This window comes from Trichosurus vulpecula, chromosome 4 (genome assembly GCF_011100635.1).
Source record: "Trichosurus vulpecula isolate mTriVul1 chromosome 4, mTriVul1.pri, whole genome shotgun sequence".
NCBI lineage: Eukaryota > Metazoa > Chordata > Mammalia > Diprotodontia > Phalangeridae > Trichosurus > Trichosurus vulpecula.
This window is the reverse complement of record NC_050576.1, coordinates 37,072,859-37,092,481: the sequence shown is the minus strand read 5'-3', so window position 1 is coordinate 37,092,481 and position 19,623 is coordinate 37,072,859. Positions and strand designations below refer to the sequence as shown.

Genomic DNA, 19,623 nt, shown 5'->3' with positions numbered 1-19,623 from the left:
AGTTCTTAAGGTCAGCACTTAATTACATCCATTTGCTATGTAGTGTCTGGCTCAGCGAGGTCTTGAACCTTGCCGTCCCCTAGCCTTCCTACTTTTACAAAGCTTTTTGGACTTTGACACTCCCCGTGCCCCCTACAAGCTGCCCTCTTTCTGAAACACGAGTGATACTCCAAGTCTGGAACGGTAGGGTAGGAGTAATTATCCGGGATGATAAGGATGGGAATGCATTTACGAGGCCGGAGGCACGCTTACACTCGGCGGATAACCCTGCTTTAGAGGCAGTACTCGAGGCACGGAGCCGCCCGCATCCGGGCAGAGAGAGCACGTGTAGACTCCTCCTCCCGCCCGAGGGGCGGGGCAAACGGCGCCGAGGCACGCGCCTCACAGGCTCGCTAACGGAAACGATTGACACGCCGTCCAATAGGGAGACGTCTCCGCTCGGATCCCACCCGCAGCCCCGGGCGTTCCCAGGCAAAGGTAAACAAAGTTAATACGCTTGCGCTAGCTCCGGGCCCGAGGCGAGCATCACGTGAGGTCGCTGTCCACCGAACAGTCGGGACCAGCGAGGTTCCGGCCGGCTGGGACTAAGAGACGATCTACAGATAGCAAACGATTTGGCGCCTTCCCTTACACCACCGCGGCAGCCCCATCTGGAGGATTGACCGGAAACGCCCCTTTCCTCAGGTGGCCTGGGAGCCGGCGCGCGGCTCGGGCTCGCGACGCCCGGCCTGGAGTCATGGCGCGGTGCGGGGTGAGCGGCGCGGGCCCCCAGGGGCCCCCGGGAGCCTGCAAGAAGGCGGTGGCCGAGCGTCGCCGGCTTCGTGCCATGGTGTCGGAGCAGCTGAGCCAGGATCTCCTCAGGTAGGAGGCGGCGGGGGTGGAGGTAGGCTCTCTGCGGCCCGGAGCATGCGCGGGCGCGCCCCCGGCTCCGGCCCCTCCCCCACGACCGGGCGACTCGGACCCTGGCCCTCTAGCGGGTGGCGCGGGCGGGCCCGGAGGGGGCGGAGCCCGCGGTTCTTCCTCGCTCACCTGGCCGGGTTTCCACGGGGAAGAACCACGTGCAGCGACCCCCCCCCCCCCCGGGCGACGCTCTCCGAAGCGGGCCTGGCATGCGACCCCCGCCCTCCCTTCGGTCCCCGAGGCAGATGCCCGCCCGAGGGTGACCTGCGGCGGGGGGCGGGGTGGGGGGGGAGGTGACTCGCGGCGGCCTCGGTTCCCGAGCGCGTGCCTGGCCGGGATGGGTTAGCAAAGAAAAGTTACTAACGTGAGTGCAGGGAAAAGGGCTCTCCGCCGCTTCGGGTGTGGGGCCGGGAGCGTGGGCCGCCGGCCCGTTGGGTCCGACCCTTTGGGGAAGCGGTAAAGCGACCCGGGAAAGTCTAGGATGTCAGACATCTGGTGAGTCAGAGGAGGTTCTTCCCGGCCAGGGACGCCCCGTCGTGGTACCCCAAGAACGGCCGGCACGTGCAGCGCTGTGAGGTTTGCAGAGCGCTTCACGAAGCTCGCCCCATTTCGTTCTCGCCGCACCTCGGGGCACGTGCCAGCTCTGCCCCCACTTTGCGGACGGGCCTGTGTTGGAGGCCGGATCCGGGCACGGCCCAGTCCCTGCCGAGCCTGGCCGTCAAGAGCCCGCGAACTCTGCGTCCAGCGGCCGCCCCCGCTCAGGGCATGGTGGGCATGCAGGTCACCTACCCCTGCCAGGCCCGGGCCCCCAGAGCCTCTTGTAGTTCCTACCCCACCCGGGGTTACTGTCTTCAGATGACGTAATACACGTAAATCTCGATGTGTGGGAGTCATGCCTTATTTTACGTTTAAGTTTCGTTTACCCAAAGGAACTGAGGGCTGTAGGTCCCTGCGCTCAGGCTTTCTCGTTTTGTCCCATCACCCTCCGCCTTGCCTTACTCTTATCTGTATACCTGTTGTAAGGTCGCTGAGAGCAGGGCTCAAACAGGGCTGTGTCAGATCCTTCGTGATGTTCGTCGAATCGGTCCTGTCTGAAGCTCCGAATGGGATCCCGAGAACTAGACTTCAGAAGTCTCATTGTGGGAAAATTAAGTGTATGAAGGATTTCTAAGGCTAAAATTGGCGCCATACTGCATGGAGCCCTGGGCCTGGAATCGGGGACGTTCATCTTCCCGAGTTCAAATCTGGCCTCAGACACTTGGTAGCTATGCGACCCTCTGCAAGTCACTGAACCCTGTTTGTCTCAGTTTCCTCATCTGTCAGATGAGCTGGAGAAGGAAATGGCAAACCACTCCTGTATCTCTGCCGAGAAAACCCCAAGTGGGATCATAAAGAGTCAGAGACAACAACATAGCCTTTTGTCGCTGAGAAAGTAAATGGAATATTTGAAAAGTTTTATTTGATTTACTGAGTGATGAGAATATGTAATGCTGTAAAAGAAGCTTCTAACAATAGTTTTGAGCAAAGTGTTATCCTGTTTTATGAAGTAACAAATAGGATTCCATGATAACGAATTCTCCAGTTGTCTCTACACTTTTTACTAGTATGAATGGTACTTTGCATTATTGCAGTACAGAATTCCATTGAGAATATTCAGTCTCATGATGGGAACATAGTGCTATGAGTATTTTTTGGTATTTATATAATGAATTCATTCAACAGATATTTATTTATTGAACACCTATTGTAAGATGTAAGGTAACAGTTTAATTTAAAAGACGGTGAAAGATATTTATTTACTGAACACCTATTGTAAGATGTAAGTTAACAGTTTAATTTAAAAGACGGTGAAAAATAAGACTATTGTAATACTAGTTTTAGACTCAGGTATTGATTGTAAATCTATTGATTGTATATCAGAATACTTATTTGGTCCTCAGTATAATCAAACCTGAGAAATGGCAAAACCCTTTTGCAGTGAGATTAAATTATAATTACATTTGATTTCAGTAAGCAGGTAAAAACATTACAGTGCACTTCTGGGACAGAGGGAAAACATGAGACTTAATATTGTTATTGGATTCTTTTTAATGAGTGTTTAATTTCGAACACAGTTTTTGATGTTTAAGAATCAGACTTTTAACTGGAAAATTCATTGAGTCAATTTTTCTATATTAAACCATATTGTTTGTGATCTTATTTAAACCATTGGACCTTTAAGACTTACATTTTTTGCATTTGGCCTTACTGCTTTTTTCTTTTTCAATTTCACCATGACTTTAGCTATATATTACTGTTGTTATTGCTATGTTAGCACTATGTTTTTAGATAGAAACCTTTAAGAAGTTGTACGTATCAGGAATGCAAAATTTAGAGCTAAAATTTAATTTAGAGCTAGCAAAATTGAGAACTAAATTGAAGCAGAGAATGGCAATATTTCTATGTGGCTGATGCTAATCTAGCAACAAATTTAAAGATAAACTACTCCTTTTAAGAGTTCTCTACCTGTTATTTTAGTGGAATTATTTTTGTATATTCTAAGATGAAAATTTCAATTCGAAGGAAAGATTGTGCCAAGTTTCTACAGCTGAATTAGACAGAAATAACCCGTCTTTGGATTAATATGTTTTTATGTGTTAGGTTGAAAAGGCATTTTATGAAAGAAAATGTCTTTTATGAAAGAAAAACAAGACTTAAGTATTTGGTATATGAAGTTTTAAAAGTAATTAAATTGTGATTCCTGTCCTTAACAGGCTTCTAAGAGAAGAAACGCATACAGATGTCACATTCTGTATAGGTCCTACGTTGTTCAAAGCTCACAAAGCTGTGCTTTTAGCAAGGGTTCCAGACTTCTATTTTCACACTATTGGAAAAACATTAAATAATTGGGAGAACCATGTTCCTGTGGCAGTGGAAAACTTCGAACCGTCAGAATTTAGAACATTTTTACAGTAAGTATGTTTTCCCAATCTTTACTTGTTTTATATTTTGTTTTAAACATTGTTTAAAGCCTATTTTATTTACCTTCAATTAAAGTTCAAGTCACCTTAACATAGGTGAAGTAATAGTGGTTTTGGGGAAGCAAAAAGATAAGTCTTAGTATGTTTTCTGACAGCTTAAATGATAAAGCTGTAATCTTTTTTCTGTCTTGAGATTTAGAGCTTTAAGCTTAAAATTATAAACATTTACATATATAAAAAGCTGATTTTTTTCTTTTTAGTTTGTATGAAATTGACTTAGAAAAGAATGGTTTAAGAATCGAATATAATTGACTTCTAGCAGTTTGGGTGTCTTCATAAACTTTAAGAAAGGAAGTAAACTGAGAGGAATTTTGACTCTTACTCTAAAGAACGTGCTTTAAGAAATGTCTCTTACTCACTAAAGAACATGCTTTAAGAAATGGTTAGAGATTTGTGTATGGAAATCCTCAGGACTTTAAAAATAGTCAACCATAAAATACTTCATTATATTCTCAGGGAAGTTGGTTAAATAATTAAAAATACCATTTGCCCCTAGTTTTTTCCCCTCTTTCCCAAAAGGATGGAAATGAATGCTGTTGTAAAGATGCTTCCCCTTCTCCCCTGATGAATAACAGATATGGGACTGAAAACTCTTTTGTCATTTGTTTATTGAAGTATTATTTGACAAAATTCAGTTTTTATTTATTCAGCAGAAATAGCAATTGGGTGTAATTTATATTTTTGTGTGATTTTAGGGTCTTAAAGGAGCTATAGATGTAATTTAGTTGCTGTATATGTTATTTATTTGTTTCTGTTTATCAAAATTCTAGTGTTTTTAGTGACTTCTTTGGTTAAAGAGACTTCAAATATATAATAACCCAAATTCTTGCTCTTCGCTTTGAACTCTTGAGTTGGTCAGCTTTCCAATGGGGTTTATAAATGTGAGGGAATCTGTATTTTCTTATTACTTTAGATTTCTCTCTGAAGCTGTCATGCAAATAGGTTGAGGGTTACTTGAACTATCCATTTCCATGCAAGAATAGCATGACAAAATTTATTTTTTACCAGTAGCCTCAGATTTGATTTTTTTAAAATTGTTTTTCAGGCTTATGTAGTGGAAAATATTAGCCTTTTTTGTCAGTTCATCTTTAAATTTGGACCAAAATATTTTCAACATAAAAACTTGCTTTTAATTTACACATGCTAGTAGGCCATTAAAAATTAGTAAATTATTTTTATTTCAGATTCCTGCAAGTGCTGGGTATCAGTTTAAAAGAAATTCTTTGGGACTGATTAACACTTTATTTAAACTGAGGCAGGAAAAAATAGTGTAGCTTTTTATTTTTTAATAAAATTTTTTGTTTTATTTGTTAAAACCTAACATTAGAAATTTAAGTGTGTGTATGTGTGTGTGTCTGTATGGTTTTATGGGTAACAGCATACTGTATAAAGAGCTCTGGACCAAGAGATTTGAGGTACTTGGTTCTAGCTGCTAGTTGCATTTCTGACTAACTTAGCTGAGTGATCCTGGGCAAATCTATTAACTTCTCTGGTCCTTTGTTTCTTAATCTCTAAAGTGGCATGAGTTGAATTAAATGATCTCTTGGGCCTTTTTCAGATTTGAGACTATGTATAGATGATGGTATAATTTTAACAGTTTATAGTGAAGAATTGTCACCTTATACAAGCCCATATTTGATGCTGAACATTTTTTACTTTTTGAAATGAACTGTTGCATCATATCCTACTGATAACTGCTTTTCTTCTTTTAGCAGTAGTTACAAAATGTGGCATTTTATAAAGCTTATCTTTGAATATAGCCAAAATTTTTATAGATACCATTCTTTAATAATATCTTTAAATGTGATTTCCTAAGAACTTGAATAATAATGCAGTCAGTGCTTGTGCTCTATATTACTTGTTCTTACCTTCCCAGTTTTCATTGGAAGACAAGTAAATCTCTAGAGTATATCAAACTGGGGAAAAGGGAAAACCAGAACAGTACATAGTTTACTTAACAATTCCAACACCTATCAGAATAAATGCAGATTACTTAATCATTCTTGAAGAGAGTGTCTGAAGCAGGAGAAGTCTAAAAAAGGTATGTGTAGAAAACTAGCATTTTTCTTTTTATACGCATATGAAAATGGTAAATTTTCTCATTTAGTAGTTTTATTTTTAAGTGCTTTATTAGTTTTTGTAGCAGCAGTGTGAAATGTTACTTTTTCTTTTATTTAGGAAGAAGTGTAATAAATTGGAATTAAGTGATCCTTTGTCAGAGGTAGCAGGATAGGTTTCAAGAATTCTAACTTCCATTCATTCTAGCCAGGAAGTGTATATATTATATAACATGAGTAATTTAATTTTAGAGAAGGCTATTTAAATTTTTAAAAAATTAAAGATAATTCCACATTCATAATTTAGGGAATTAGCAGTTTTTATTGGAATACTATAACATTATTAACAAAATAATGTTTGTCAGGCCTAATTTATTAAATTATCCTGAAATATATTGTTATTGTTTTTAATCCTTTATTAGGATTATTCTGGGGACACAAAATAGTTGAGTCTAGTTCCTTAGATTACAATAGTTAGATTCTAGTTGTAACAGCATTTATCCATGGGAAAAGTAATTTATAAAGCATTAACTGTAGGACAGAAGAGTGTGTGTGTGTGTGTGTGTGTGTGTGTGTGTGTGTGTGTATGTGTATGAGTGTGAGAGAGAGAGAGAAGATGAGCCCACTTGTGTGATTTCATCAGGATTATAGCTAGGCAACTCCTCTATAATTTAGTCTTAGAGAGGTGCCTGGAGTACCGAGAAGTAGAGTGACATGTTTATGGTCACATAGCTAGTGTATGTCAGAGGTAGGAATTGAATCCAGGTTTCCCTGGTTCCAAGGCCAGGCTACCTTTTAATACAATACAATATAGATATTGTATATAATAATAGTTTCCATAGGCTCCTAATTTTTTACATGAAGAATATTGCCTAAAATTTTGTGGAAAACCTTTATTATTATAATAAAAGCTCATTAATTCAAATACTGATAGCTTTTAATTTGCAATATTTTAAGCATGTCTGTGTTATTCTTAGTTGGGCAGATAGTGCTATTGGCTCCAGGTCAAACAATTCTCTGGTTACTTTTGATTCTTTGTTGTGTGGTATAGGCTTACCTTAAACTATATTTTTAAATTAATATGTTTTGATTTAAATATTCATTTATAACTTTGAAAATAAATTGGAAGTTATAAAATTGATTTTAAAATTTAACCGTTTAGAATGTTATGGGACTTTTAACTCAAAAAATGGGACTTTTCACTGTTCTTTGTTTCTTCCCAGCCCTGAGGTAATCAAGTGCCCTAGGGCCCGAGCCAGTTGGTGTTTGACTTTTCGGGCTCCCTCATGGAAGAAGTTGAGACTCTGAGCAAGCTGTTGTAACTGTCCCCCCCACCCCCACCTCTGCTAACCCAGATGTTGGTTTATATTTGCTCTGTTTATATAATGTATGTTTGTAATTTGTTTGTATTTGCTCTGAAGTTCAGGGTGCTGGCTTTTCCTCCTGAACTAAGTGAGTCATATATGTATGTTTGATTAAAGTGAAATTGTTAACCCCTTACAGTTGCTTTCCTTAGAAAAGCAGATCAAAAGAACCTGTGCTAGGAGCTCTTGTTGCTGGTCTTGCTGGGTTTTAACCCCTACAGCAGCTGCTAGCCAAATTGTTGTTGCAATAGAAAGTTGAGCTCTTGCAGGCAAAAGGACTGTCAGCAGGGTAAGGTTAATTCACCATGATTACCTCGAGACTTCTGGTGAAGATTTCTATTTTAAAAAGGTCACAGAGGACTGTAGCAATGATCTAAAAGGGAACCAGATTGAATAATGATTAAGGAATGAAGAGAAATACCCAATATGCTTCAAATATCCCAAGACTGCATGAAAAGACAATCAGAACCACAGGTGTTGGGAGGATGGTATTGCCAATTCCAAAAGCCAGCTCAAGTACAGGTGAATAAATAGGCTGAAAACCTAGAGTAGTGCTACTATTAGGGTCGTCCTAGCAGGTCTGGAAGATTGCAGTATTGGCCTAACCAAGGATGTTCCAAAGAGGCAGGAAGAGCGTAGAGCTCTAATCTACCAGCACTCTGAATGCAGGTACACCTGGAGAAGTAGAAGCCAGTCATAGGAATAAAACCAATATTAAGACCAAACAAGGCCTGACTACTTCATTCAAGAATGTGAGAAAGTCCCAGAGTCCCAAATCAGGAAGTGAAGTTTGGAGGTGTTAGTAACTAGAATAAGACACCAAACACTATGAAGAAATATTGTGGGTCCAGAGATGCTCAAGAGATAATCTGAGAAGAAAAGAATAATTCTACAAAAACTGTAAGTAGAGCATCAGATTAAAAAAAAAGTAGGTTGGCCATAAGGACTACAAGAGTGCCAGAAGAAGGTGGAGCAAGATAGAAAAAATGGAATTATAAATGGAATGAAAGAAGAGTCCAAGAGGATAGAATTGGAAGGAGAATTTCAGGAGCTCAGAACAGAAGCTGGAAAATTAGAATGGGCCAAACAGCACTCAGTGACTTTATGAAGCAAGAACTATTACAAAAAACTCAATCCTTTGTAAAGTAAAAACATTTCAATGTAGAAATTTTAACATTTTTCAGTAACTAAGTTTAATTTTTCCATAAAAGTCTCATTCATGGAGATGAGCTTGACTCATGAAAACTGCAAGCAGAACCCAAGCTCCTCCAGGCTTCAGATACTAACTGGGTAACTAGCCATGTTGGCCATTTAAGGACCAACCTGATTTACATATGCAAAGCATTATCAAAATTCTGACTACCAGATGAGAAAAATTTTTTCATTTTATTGGCCCATGAAATGGATAAAAATGCAATGACCTTCCATTGTGTGAAGTTATGTTTTTCCTCCAGTGGTGGCAGAGGAATTGTAGTAAAGGGGTTAGAAGATGCTAAATATTTTAGCCACTGTCTCCTGTTAACAGTTGATAGTACAACAGCTATCTAATGTACACACAACTGGCGTAACAACCATATCCCTATTGATATTCTTGTTGTAAAGGAAGCTAGAAGACAGAAGTTATAGCTAAATGGCAGGATGGATCCTCCTGGGATCAATGAATCAGAGTAGTTGGAATTTATTTTATCATAAGCCCGAAAGCAACGAACATTGTTTTGTGGGACATTTGGTTACCTCATCTTGCAGTGCTCAGGATGAACATGGAAAGGGTACTGATATATGACCATTACAGTTTAAGCACCAGCAAATGTTGCATAGAAATTCTTTGAAGAACTTGACAGGGTAGTCTACTAAAATTAGCATGCCTAGATAACCAGTTACTTCAGTGTAGATGAGCCAATTAGGCTTACGCTTAGTTTCAGTACCTTTTAAGGAAAAACTAACGTGGCTTACATGGCAGATACAGTAAACAGTTATGATGGATAATGGAGAAAAAGCAGAACTCCTCGATTCTGTTTCCTCTGCAAAGGTGAATAACTTTCAGAATGAGAACTATAGGACAAAGATGGTTAAAGTGGTTTCAGACTCTAGGAAGCCAAGGAAAGGTGATGAAAAGGCAGCCCTCAGTGAGTTAAGATTTCCCAGGTGCAGACAAGCTCTAGCCTAGAGTACTGAAAGAACAGGTTGATTGGACAGTCATCTTTCAAGGATTATAGACATTGGAAAGGTGCCTCAGGACTGAAGAAAGGGAAATATTTTTTCTCATTTTAAAAGAAGACAAGAGTGGTGTCTGAAACAAATGAGCTTGCCTCTTCTAAGCACCATTTTAGAATGTATCATTAAAGGGGAGGTTTTTGAGTGGTTAGATCTTGCCGCTGGACCCAGATGGAGAGAGCATAGGCCGGTGACTCTGCACAGCCCTGCCTCACTTAAATCCAATTCTTTTGCAAGTCATGGCTTCACCTTCCTCTTAGAGAACGGAGGATAAATAACAACAAGAACCAGCCATTAGGGGGCAGCTAGGTGGTGAAGTGGATAAAGCAATGGTCCTGGAGGCAGGAGAATCTGAGTTCGAATCCAGCCTCAGACACGTACTAGCTGTATGACCTAGGGCAAGTCACTTAACCTGATTGCCTCCCTGCTCTTCACATCCCTGTACCCCCCCCCCCCCAAAAGAAACTTAACTATGAACATTTATTTTTTGGAGAAGGTCACTAGCCTATTAGAGAATAGCCATAGTGGCAGAAACTTGGTCTTGGACTCAGCAACATCTCAATTCAAGTCTCATTTCTGACACAGAGACAAAGCAATTAACCCTTCTTGGGGCTCTGACCAACCAAATGATTCCTTACACCATTGAAATCGCACACCTGTACCCCCTCCTCAAAAAATAAACAGATTGGTAGATCTGGTAGTACTGGTAATATGTCATACATAGCATATTGAGGTTAAGGTATTTAACAAGATGTCAGCAACTATGTACCCATGTTTACTTTCATTGCTACAGATTCTTTGAGAATAGTACACTTTGATAATATTATTGACTTTTATCTTTTTTATTCGTATTTTTATTGATAACTTTTGTTTTTAAATTACCTTGATTTGCTTTTTTATTTTAAAAAATTTCATGTATTTTAAAAAGTCTTTCTCTCATACCCTTGAGATTCTTGACCCTTTGTTTCTCTATATGAGTTTTGTTAATAGCTTTTCTAGGTCTATGAAATGTTCTTTTAGGAATTTAATTGGTTCAGCACTGAATAAATAAATTAATTTAGGTAGTTATTATCATTTTCATTATATCAGCTCAACGTCTTCATTTCCTAATATATCCTTTTCCCCTCTTCTACTCAAGTAACTATCTCGTCATAAAAAAAATAAAGAGAACAGAAAAGCAGTTCAGCAAAATTATCCACACAAACATATTTTTGCCAGTTGGTTGCAAACTATTTTTTAAGCAAGCAACTTCTAGGTTACTCGACTGACTGTTAGGGATGGTGAATATAAAATTTAGCCATGTCTGTTATTTGTTGATTTTTTAAAAGTACATTTTATTCTGAATTTAATGAATACCAAAAATATATGAACAGAAAATGAGAATCTTATGTGAAACCACAAAACTCTTTTGCCATCCATCTTTTCCTTTTAAATGTATATAACTTTCCATGTTATTTTTAAAGCTGTCCTATTGGTCTTTTTCCTCCTAAACTTCCTTTCTGTCTCTTCATTTAAAAAAAAAGATGCTTTTAGTGACCTCTTTTTCTTTCTTTGCTTTTTTTGCCTACATTATTTTCCCCTCTCACCCCTGTACAAAAAAAAAAAAAAAAGAAAAACACAATCCTTGTAACAGATAAGCATAACTAAGCAAAATAAGCCTGCATATTTGCCATATCTAAAAATATATATCTCTTTCTGTACCTTGAGTCCATCACCTTTCTGTCAGGAAGTATATCACATACTTCACCATCAGCCCTCTGGAATTGTGGTTGGTCACTGCATTGATCATAGTTTTAGATGTTTCAGAATTTTTTTTTGTAACAGTATTGTGGTTACTACATAAATCATTTTATTCTATTCTGCTCACTTCCATCTGCAGCAATTCATACAGATATTATCCCCAGTTTCTCTGAAACTGTCTCTGTCATAATTTCTTGCAGTAAAATTATATTTCATTCTATTCAAATACCATAATTTACTCAGTCATTCCAAACTGATGGCTCTCCCTTTGTTTTTGGTCTTTCCTGTAGCAAAAAGATCTCTTTTAAAATTTCTTTTAACATAAGAGTCCTTTCCCTCTTTCTTTGAACTCTTCGATAGTATAGGTGATAGTATAGGCCTAGTATTGGTATCATTGAACGAAAGGGTATGCGTGGTTTATTGACTTAAGGGGCTTAGTTCCAAGTTCTTTCTAGAACGCTAGAACCAATTCAGAGTTCTACCAACAGTGTATTAATATGCATATTTTCTGCAGCCCTTCTAATAATTTTCATTTTTCTTTTTTTTATCATTTCCGCTATTTTGATGTATGTGAGGTACAACCTCAGAGTTGGTTTAGTTTGCATTTCTCTTATTAATGACTTGGTTGTTGATAGCTTGGATTTCTTTGTTTGAAAATTGCCTAATGATTTCCTGTGATCATTTATCTATAGGACAATGGCTCACTTTTATTCTGTCCTCCTCCCTCTCCCTCATTCCTAATATCTAGTCTTTTGTCATTCTTGCCATGTCTATTACCACAACATCTTTGACATATGACTGACCTCTTTTCTCCATTCTAGTGATTCAGGTCCTAAAACTTATTGCCTAGATTACTTAAATAATCTCCTAATTGGTCCCCTTGGTCCTCTCACAGCTCTAGTCTATTTTACATACTGCAGCCAAAGTAATTTTTCTTAAGTGCAAATCTGACTCCTCAACTCAGATGGTTTCTTTTTGTCTCTAGAATCAAATAGAAATGTTGTAACTTTTAAAAAAAGATTTATTTTTTTCAGTTAGAAGTCCATTTTCTCCCTTTTGCCTTTCCCAAGGGGGAACCTTGTAACAAATATGTACAGTCAAAAAAAAATTTCCTTGTCCATGTTCAAAGAATACAGGTCTTTCAGAAGAAACAAAGTAAATTAAATGCATATTACCCAGTTCATGACATGGAGCTACATGGTCAGCAAGTCAGTTTAGTTAGCTAGTGAGGAAGTATGTATCTTGGACAGGCTTTATTGGTGGGGGAGTATAAGGAGATTGGGTTGGCCTGAATCGGTAAAATTATTACAGTGCAATGATTTAACTGCTTAGGGCCAAATCTGCACACGTGTACACACACACGTACACGCACATGTACACACGTTTTTGACACCAGTATTCTTCTGGTCTTAATAATGGTTAACATTTATACAGTTCTTTAAAGTTTGCATAATGTTTTACATATATATTGTTTGGTGGTGTGATGAGACTGAAGTTAACTGCCACAATCCTGGGACGGTAAAAAATTGTGACTACCTCAAGTGGCGATGGTAGTTTTCATTTTGACTGCGGCATGTTATAAGTAAGGAACTCGAGCATGAGAGGGGGTTGAAAAGTTGTTGGCATATGGTTAACCAGAGAAAGAAATGAATCTGTCATCCAATGAGAGTAAAATCCAACAGCTAGACAGCTGGCTTCGACATATTGGAAGCGGGTACAATTGTTAGGATTCTGGACTTGGAGTCAGGAAAACTTGGAGATCTGGCCTAAGACTTGTAGTAGCTGTGTGGCTTGAGCAAGTGGCTGAACCTCTGTCTGCCTTAGCTTCCTCATCTGTAGAGTGGGGGTAATAATAGCATCTCCCTCCTAGGGTTGTCAGGACGATCGATAATATTTGCCAAGCACTTTTCAAACCTCAAAGCATGACGTAAATCCTTATTATTGTTATTGGTGGTGGTGTCTCCTGAGAGCTTAGGAAAAAGAGAGGAGGACTGCCGAAGTGCTGGATGATGGCTTGTCTGTTACAAATTTGTGGAAGGACATGGCTAAGATTCCATAGGCTGAGATGTGGAGGGATTATGATTTATGTTGGTAAAAGGAATGCCCCCATGGATGAACTTAGACATCTGGTGGATAGAGCGTTGGGGCCTGACTTCAAACCCAGCCCTCAGACGCTTCCTACCTGGGTGACCTGGGCAGGTCAGTTACCTCTATTTGCCTCTGTTTCCTCATCTCCAGAACGAGCTGGAAGAAGAAATGGCAAACCACCGCAGGATCTTTGTCAAGAAGACCACAAAGGAGGTCACAAAGAGGCGGACGCAGCTGCACAATGACTTAACAACTACTACTAGTTATCAAATACGGTTCAGGATTCTTGTTCTGACCTTGATTGCGGTCTAATTCAACAAACATTAATTATGTTTTATATATGTATATGTGTATAGTGTAGGTGTAGATTTTTACATCTGATGGATATATTTATTCATGAGAAGCACCGAGGCATAGGAGGTGCAGAGTTAGCCTTAGATCTAGAAAGACTTGGCTTCCAGTGTGGTTTCTAACAACACTGGCTTATGTGACCATGGGCAAGGCACTTCCCTTCTCAGTGCTTTTGGCAACCCTCTGAGACCGAGTTGCAAAGAAGGTGGAAGACGTAGACCTATAGTGGTGAAAGCTATACCAGTAAATCCAGTCACTCTATTTATCCCAACATTGTTATATCAGCAAAGTAATAAGCAGATGTGCTGGGGAAGGAATGTAAGGCAACAACATGTTGTCCAGAAAAACAACTAACATCGTTATTTTATTTTCTTAGTCTGCAAATCTGATTTAAAGACCATATGCCAGAAATGATTTCTGCTGCCCTTTCCAGGATAGCCACCATTGATCCTAGGTATAATTTGGTAAATTTTGTTACCGCCTCAGTTTGTTTTTCAAATGCTCTTTAAAAATTTTTTTCCAAATGCTTTTAATAAGCTTTTCCTTCTTTTTTTCTACCCTCCTTCCTCTTTTAAACCCCTTTTCAGAATATCTAAAAGTTAATAAGTTCAGATTGGTGGGTTGCCAGTTTAAATAATTCTTTGTTGGTGAAGCATATTGAAATATAATTTTATTAAAATGAAATTCAAAAATTATACTGAAAGAATAACAAAATTAATACCTGTTTTAAATGTAAAGCTGATAATTTTTAATAATTTATATGATTTGTGGCACTTTAATATGGATGAAGTTCTTCACATTGTTTCTCCTTGACAGTAAAATTTTGAAATATTTCTTTTATATGGTTACGTATTGCAGAATCTCTTTGGTTTGAACATGCATGAGTTACTTAATTTTACTGTGAAAATACTATACAGAAAAAATCCATAGATGGCTCAAAAATGAAGTAATAAGACATAGAACTTGCTCTCTTGTCTTTTAATAAAAATTTAACCCCAAATAATATAAGAGACAACTCTGACTCCTTTGGTTTACCAGAAAGCAGTATTATGTGGTGTTAGTCCGGCATTTGTTTGTGAGGTTGGGGTAGTTTAAAAACAAAGCAAACCTGACAGAGCTTAATGTACGAACTGAGAGAGCGCTGTAACAGAATGACAATTGATTTGCAAACTTATAGAACAGCCCAAGATATAATAAATATGGTTTAACAAAGGGCAAATCAAAACAAGTTTAGTTTCCTTCTATGAAAAAGTACTAGAGAAGTCCAACAAAAAAGAATAGATGAGGACGTTATTAAAATGATAAGCCATGAAATATGTAACTTACTTTTGGGAATACAGTGGTTAAGCATTCATTGATAAGCAAGGAAATGACGTATCGAACAAATGGTGAGAATTATTAGCAGAATTTACATTAATGTGAATCAGTATCTTTAAACGTTTTCTCAATAAAGAAAACATTTTTTAAAATGGTGACGTTGGGGCGGAGCAAAGATGGCTGCTGGAAAGCAAGGACTAGCATGAGCTCCCTGCCAAGTCCCTCCAGAAACCTATAAAAAATGGCTCCGAACCAATTCCAGAACTGCAGAACCCACAAAAGAGCAGAGGGAAGCAGGTCTCCAGCCCAGGACAGCCTGGATGGTTGCTGGGTGAGGTCTTTCATGCACGGACTGGGAGCGGAGCAGAGCCCAGCGTAGGCCACGCGGACCAACCAGACCAGGAGCTGGGCGGAGCATGCCCTAGAGCCCTGCATCAGTGAGCTGCAGCAGTTACCAGACTTCTCAACCCACAAACACCAAAGACAACAGAGAAGGTTAGTGAGAAAAGCTGCTGGGGACAGGGGGATATAGAGTTCAGGGTTCAGCCACCACCTGGGGGGCAGTGGAGGTGGGGCAGCTACAGAACTACAGCTACAGTTGCTTCTGGCCTCAGGCCCACCTGGTGGGAGGAATTAAGTGGCAGATCAGAGCAGGAGTGCAGAGCCTGCAGAAGATCTAAGTCCAGTCTGGGTTGGGGGGGGTTCTTGGGGAAGGAGGAGGGCTGGTGTGGCAGAGCTGGGTGTAAGAGCTCTGAAATCAACAGCGCATCCCCCCAAGCTTGGAACATAGGACTCTTTACAAGCAGTCATACCATGACGAAAAACTCAAGGGTCAAGTAAGTTAGCTGGGAACATGGCCAGGCAGCTAAAACGCACCCAGATTCAGTCTCAGACTTTGGAATCTTTCTTTGGTGACAAAGAAGACCAAAACATACAGCCAGAAGAAGTCAACAAAGTCAAAGAGCCTACACCAAAAGCCTCCAAGAAAAACATGAACTGGTCTCAGGCCGTGAAAGAGCTCAAAAAGGATTTAGAAAAGCAAGTTAGAGAAGTAGAGGAAAAATTGGGAAGAGAAATGAGAGTGATATGAGAAAACCATGAAAAACAAGTCAATGACTTGCTAAAGGAGACCCAAAAAAGTACTGAAAAATGTACTGAAGAAAACACTTTAGAAAACAGACTAACTCAAATGGCAAAAGAGCTCCAAAAAGCTAATGAGGAGAAGAATGCCTTGAAAGGCAGAATTAGCCAAATGGAAAAGGAGGTCCAAAAGACCACTGAAGAAAATACTACCTATAAATGAGATTGGAGCAAGTGGAAGCTAGTGACTTTATGAGAAATCAAGATATTATAAAAGAGAACCAAAGGAATGAAAAAATGGAGGACAGTGTAAAATATCTCATTGGAAAAACCACTGACCTGGAAAATAGATCCAGGAGAGATAATTTAAAAATTATTGGACTCCCTGAAAAACCATGATCTTAAAAAGAGCCTAGATATCTTTCAAGAAACTATCAAGGAGAACTGCCCTGATCCTCTAGAGCCAGAGGGCAAAATAGAAATGGAAAGAATCCACCGATCGCCTCCTCAAATAGATCTCAAAAAGAAATCTCCTAGGAATATTGTCACCAAATTCCAGAGCTCCCAGGTCAAGGAGAAAATACTGCAAGCAGCCAGGAAGAAACAATTTGAGTATTGTGGCAACACAATCAGAATAACCCAAGATCTAGCAGCTTCCACATTAAGGGACCGAAGGGCTTGGAATACGATATTCTGGAGGTCAATGGAGCTAGGATTAAAACCAAGAATCACCTACCCAGCAAAACTGAGTATCGTGCTCTAAGGCAAAATATGGACTTTCAATAAAATAGAGGACTTTCCAGCTTTCTCAGTGAAAAGACCAGAGCTGAATAGAAAATTTGACTTTCAAACACAAGAATCAAGAGAAGCATGAAAAGGAAGGTAAACAAGAAAAAAATTGCAAGGGACTTACTAAAGTTGAACTGTTTTGTTTACATTCCTACATGGAAAGATGTTGTGTTTGATTCATGAGACCTCAGTATTAGGGTAGCTGAAGGGAATATGCATACACACACACACACACACACACACACACACACACACATATATATGTATATGTGTATGTATGTATATATGTATGTGTATATATATGGGGGGGCACAGGGTGAGTTGAAGAAATAAAATCAAATTAAGGTATGAGAGAGGAATATATTGAGAGAGGGATAAAGGGAGAGAGAGAGAATGGGGTAAATTATCTCACATAAAAGTGGCAAGAAAAAGCAGGTCTGTAGGAAGAGAAGAGAAGGCAGGTGAGGGGGAATGAGTGAATCTTGATCTCATCAGATTTGACCTGAGGAGGGAATATCATACACACTCATTTGGGTATCTTACCCCACAGGATAAAAGGAGGAAGAAGATAAAAAAAGGGGGGATGATAGAAGGGAGGGCAGATGGGGGTGGAAGTAATCAAAAACAAACATTTTCGAAAGGGGATAGGGCCAAGGGAGAAAATTCAATAAAAGGGGGATAGGTTAGGAAGGAGCAAAATATAGTTAGTCTTTCACAACATGAGTATTGTGGAAGTGTTATACATAATGATACACATGTGGCCTATGTTGAATTGCTTGACTTCTTAGGGAGGGTGGGTGGGAAGGGAAGAGGGGAGAGAATTTGGAAAAAAACAGATGTTCAAAATAAAAAAAAAAAGTTTTTGCATGCAACTAGAAAATAAGATACACAAACAATGGGGCATAGAAATTTATCTTGCCCTACAAGAAAGGAAGGGAAAGGGGGATGGGAAGGAAGTGGGGTTACAGAAGGGAGGGCTAACTGAGCAACAGGGCAACCAGAATATACGCCATCTTGGAGTGGAGGGGAGGGTAGAAATGGGGAGAAGATTTGTAATTCAAACTCTTGTGAAAATCAGTGCTGAAAACTAAATATATTAAATAAATTTTAAAAAAAAGTTCAAGAAGAATTTTCCAAGTTATCAAACAACACAGAGTTGAAACTTGAGTTTCCTAAAAAATCATTAAATGAATTTTGGCTTGGGATTAGGACAGAATTTCCAACAATTTCTGAAATGACCCTAAACATACTTGTGTCTTTTTGTACTATGTATTTATATGAAGCAGCCCAGCACTCAGTATTGGTGATTATAAAACCAAAATATCAATCAACTCTGAAAAACATTGAAGATGTTCTACATCTAGCAGTATCAAATATTCCACTAAGATATTAGTTCCTTATGTAAAAATAAACAAGCACATCCATCTCATTAGTAAGCAAATTTGCTTTCATCTTTTAATAATGGTAAAATTATATGTGTACCAAAGAATTGTTGCAAAGTAAATTTCTTTGTGACTTATTATCAGTAAATATTTGATTTGTTTACCTATTTTATATACCTTTATACTGGGTGCTGCATAAAAAATTTCTTGGGCAAAAAGGGATTGCGAGAGGAAAAAGTTTAAGAAGCACTGCTCTAGAACACCATTATTGGTCCTTCAATGACTAAGAATGGTTTATATATATATATATATGTGTGTGTGTGTGTGTGTGTGTGTGTATATATATATATGTGTATATATATATATATGTGTGTGTGTGTGTATATATATATATATACACACATATAAATATTTGTGTCTAATGGTAGTCTTCTCTGTGGGGGAGGAGGGGAAGGAGAAGGAAGAAAAAAGTTTAAAAAAAGTTACATGACAACTGAATTATATATTTAAAAGGAATAGCAAGTTCTACTTAATAGATTTCCAGTTTCATGTGTAATCTTTTTTTTTTCTATTCTACTATGTTATGGAAATGCTTGTTTTATTTCTTAAGTTCAGAATAAAATTTTTTAAAAATGGTGAAATTTAGTAGTGTCACATTTAAGGCATCTGGAGGGACAAAAATCATATAGACATGATGGAGAATATTTGGAAGTGCTATAGAACAATTGACCATCCCTAAAGGAGACCCATAATTTGGATTTTTGATAGTAGTAACCTAGGAAATCTTCTGTTGTATCAGATTCTCTGTTGATAACACTGTGTCTGGTACAGGAAGAGGTACCAGGGGAACTGGCATGAGATGGTCCATCCCTGATTTCAGCATAAAGAATTTATAGAGGCTACTGAACAAAAGGCATTAAAATCATTTTTCTCTATCACTGGAGGTAGGAAAAAATAGTCCCACTTTGGGGGATGGTTTGCTTCTCACATATTAATGTGGCAGAGAATACCTGTAAGAGGTCCAGCAAACCAGTTAAATTAGTGGAGACCAATAAGCCTGATTTCATCAGAGGGTGAATGGAGTTGGCTTACCTGCAGTTGATTTACAGAGGCAGCCTAACAAACAAGTTCTCAAGATGAAACGCTCTTGCTTTGGGACAGCAAAAGGCTGTTACTAATGTACTTCTACATGTGTAATTGTTGTTTGACCCATTTTGATAAGAGGAAGAACTAGAAAGCTGAGTCTCTAAAGCCAAATCAACAGAACATGATTAACTTTCAAGCAGAGTATTTTTGAAACAGTTTTATTTGCTGAGTAGTA

The 19,623-nt window shown here is 38.9% G+C and overlaps 1 protein-coding gene across 1 annotated transcript in view; it reads left to right on the top strand.

Moving 5' to 3' along the window:
- Positions 1 to 537: 537 nt before the first annotated feature.
- BTBD8 (BTB domain containing 8) overlaps positions 538 to 19,623 on the top strand; it is a 121,162-nt gene continuing 102,076 nt past the window's right edge. The window contains exons 1-2 of the mRNA XM_036755010.1: positions 538 to 861; positions 3,654 to 3,851. Of these exons, the coding sequence (XP_036610905.1) occupies positions 737 to 861; positions 3,654 to 3,851 (323 nt within the window). The 5' untranslated portion in view covers positions 538 to 736. The remainder of the gene's footprint in view (positions 862 to 3,653; positions 3,852 to 19,623) is intronic.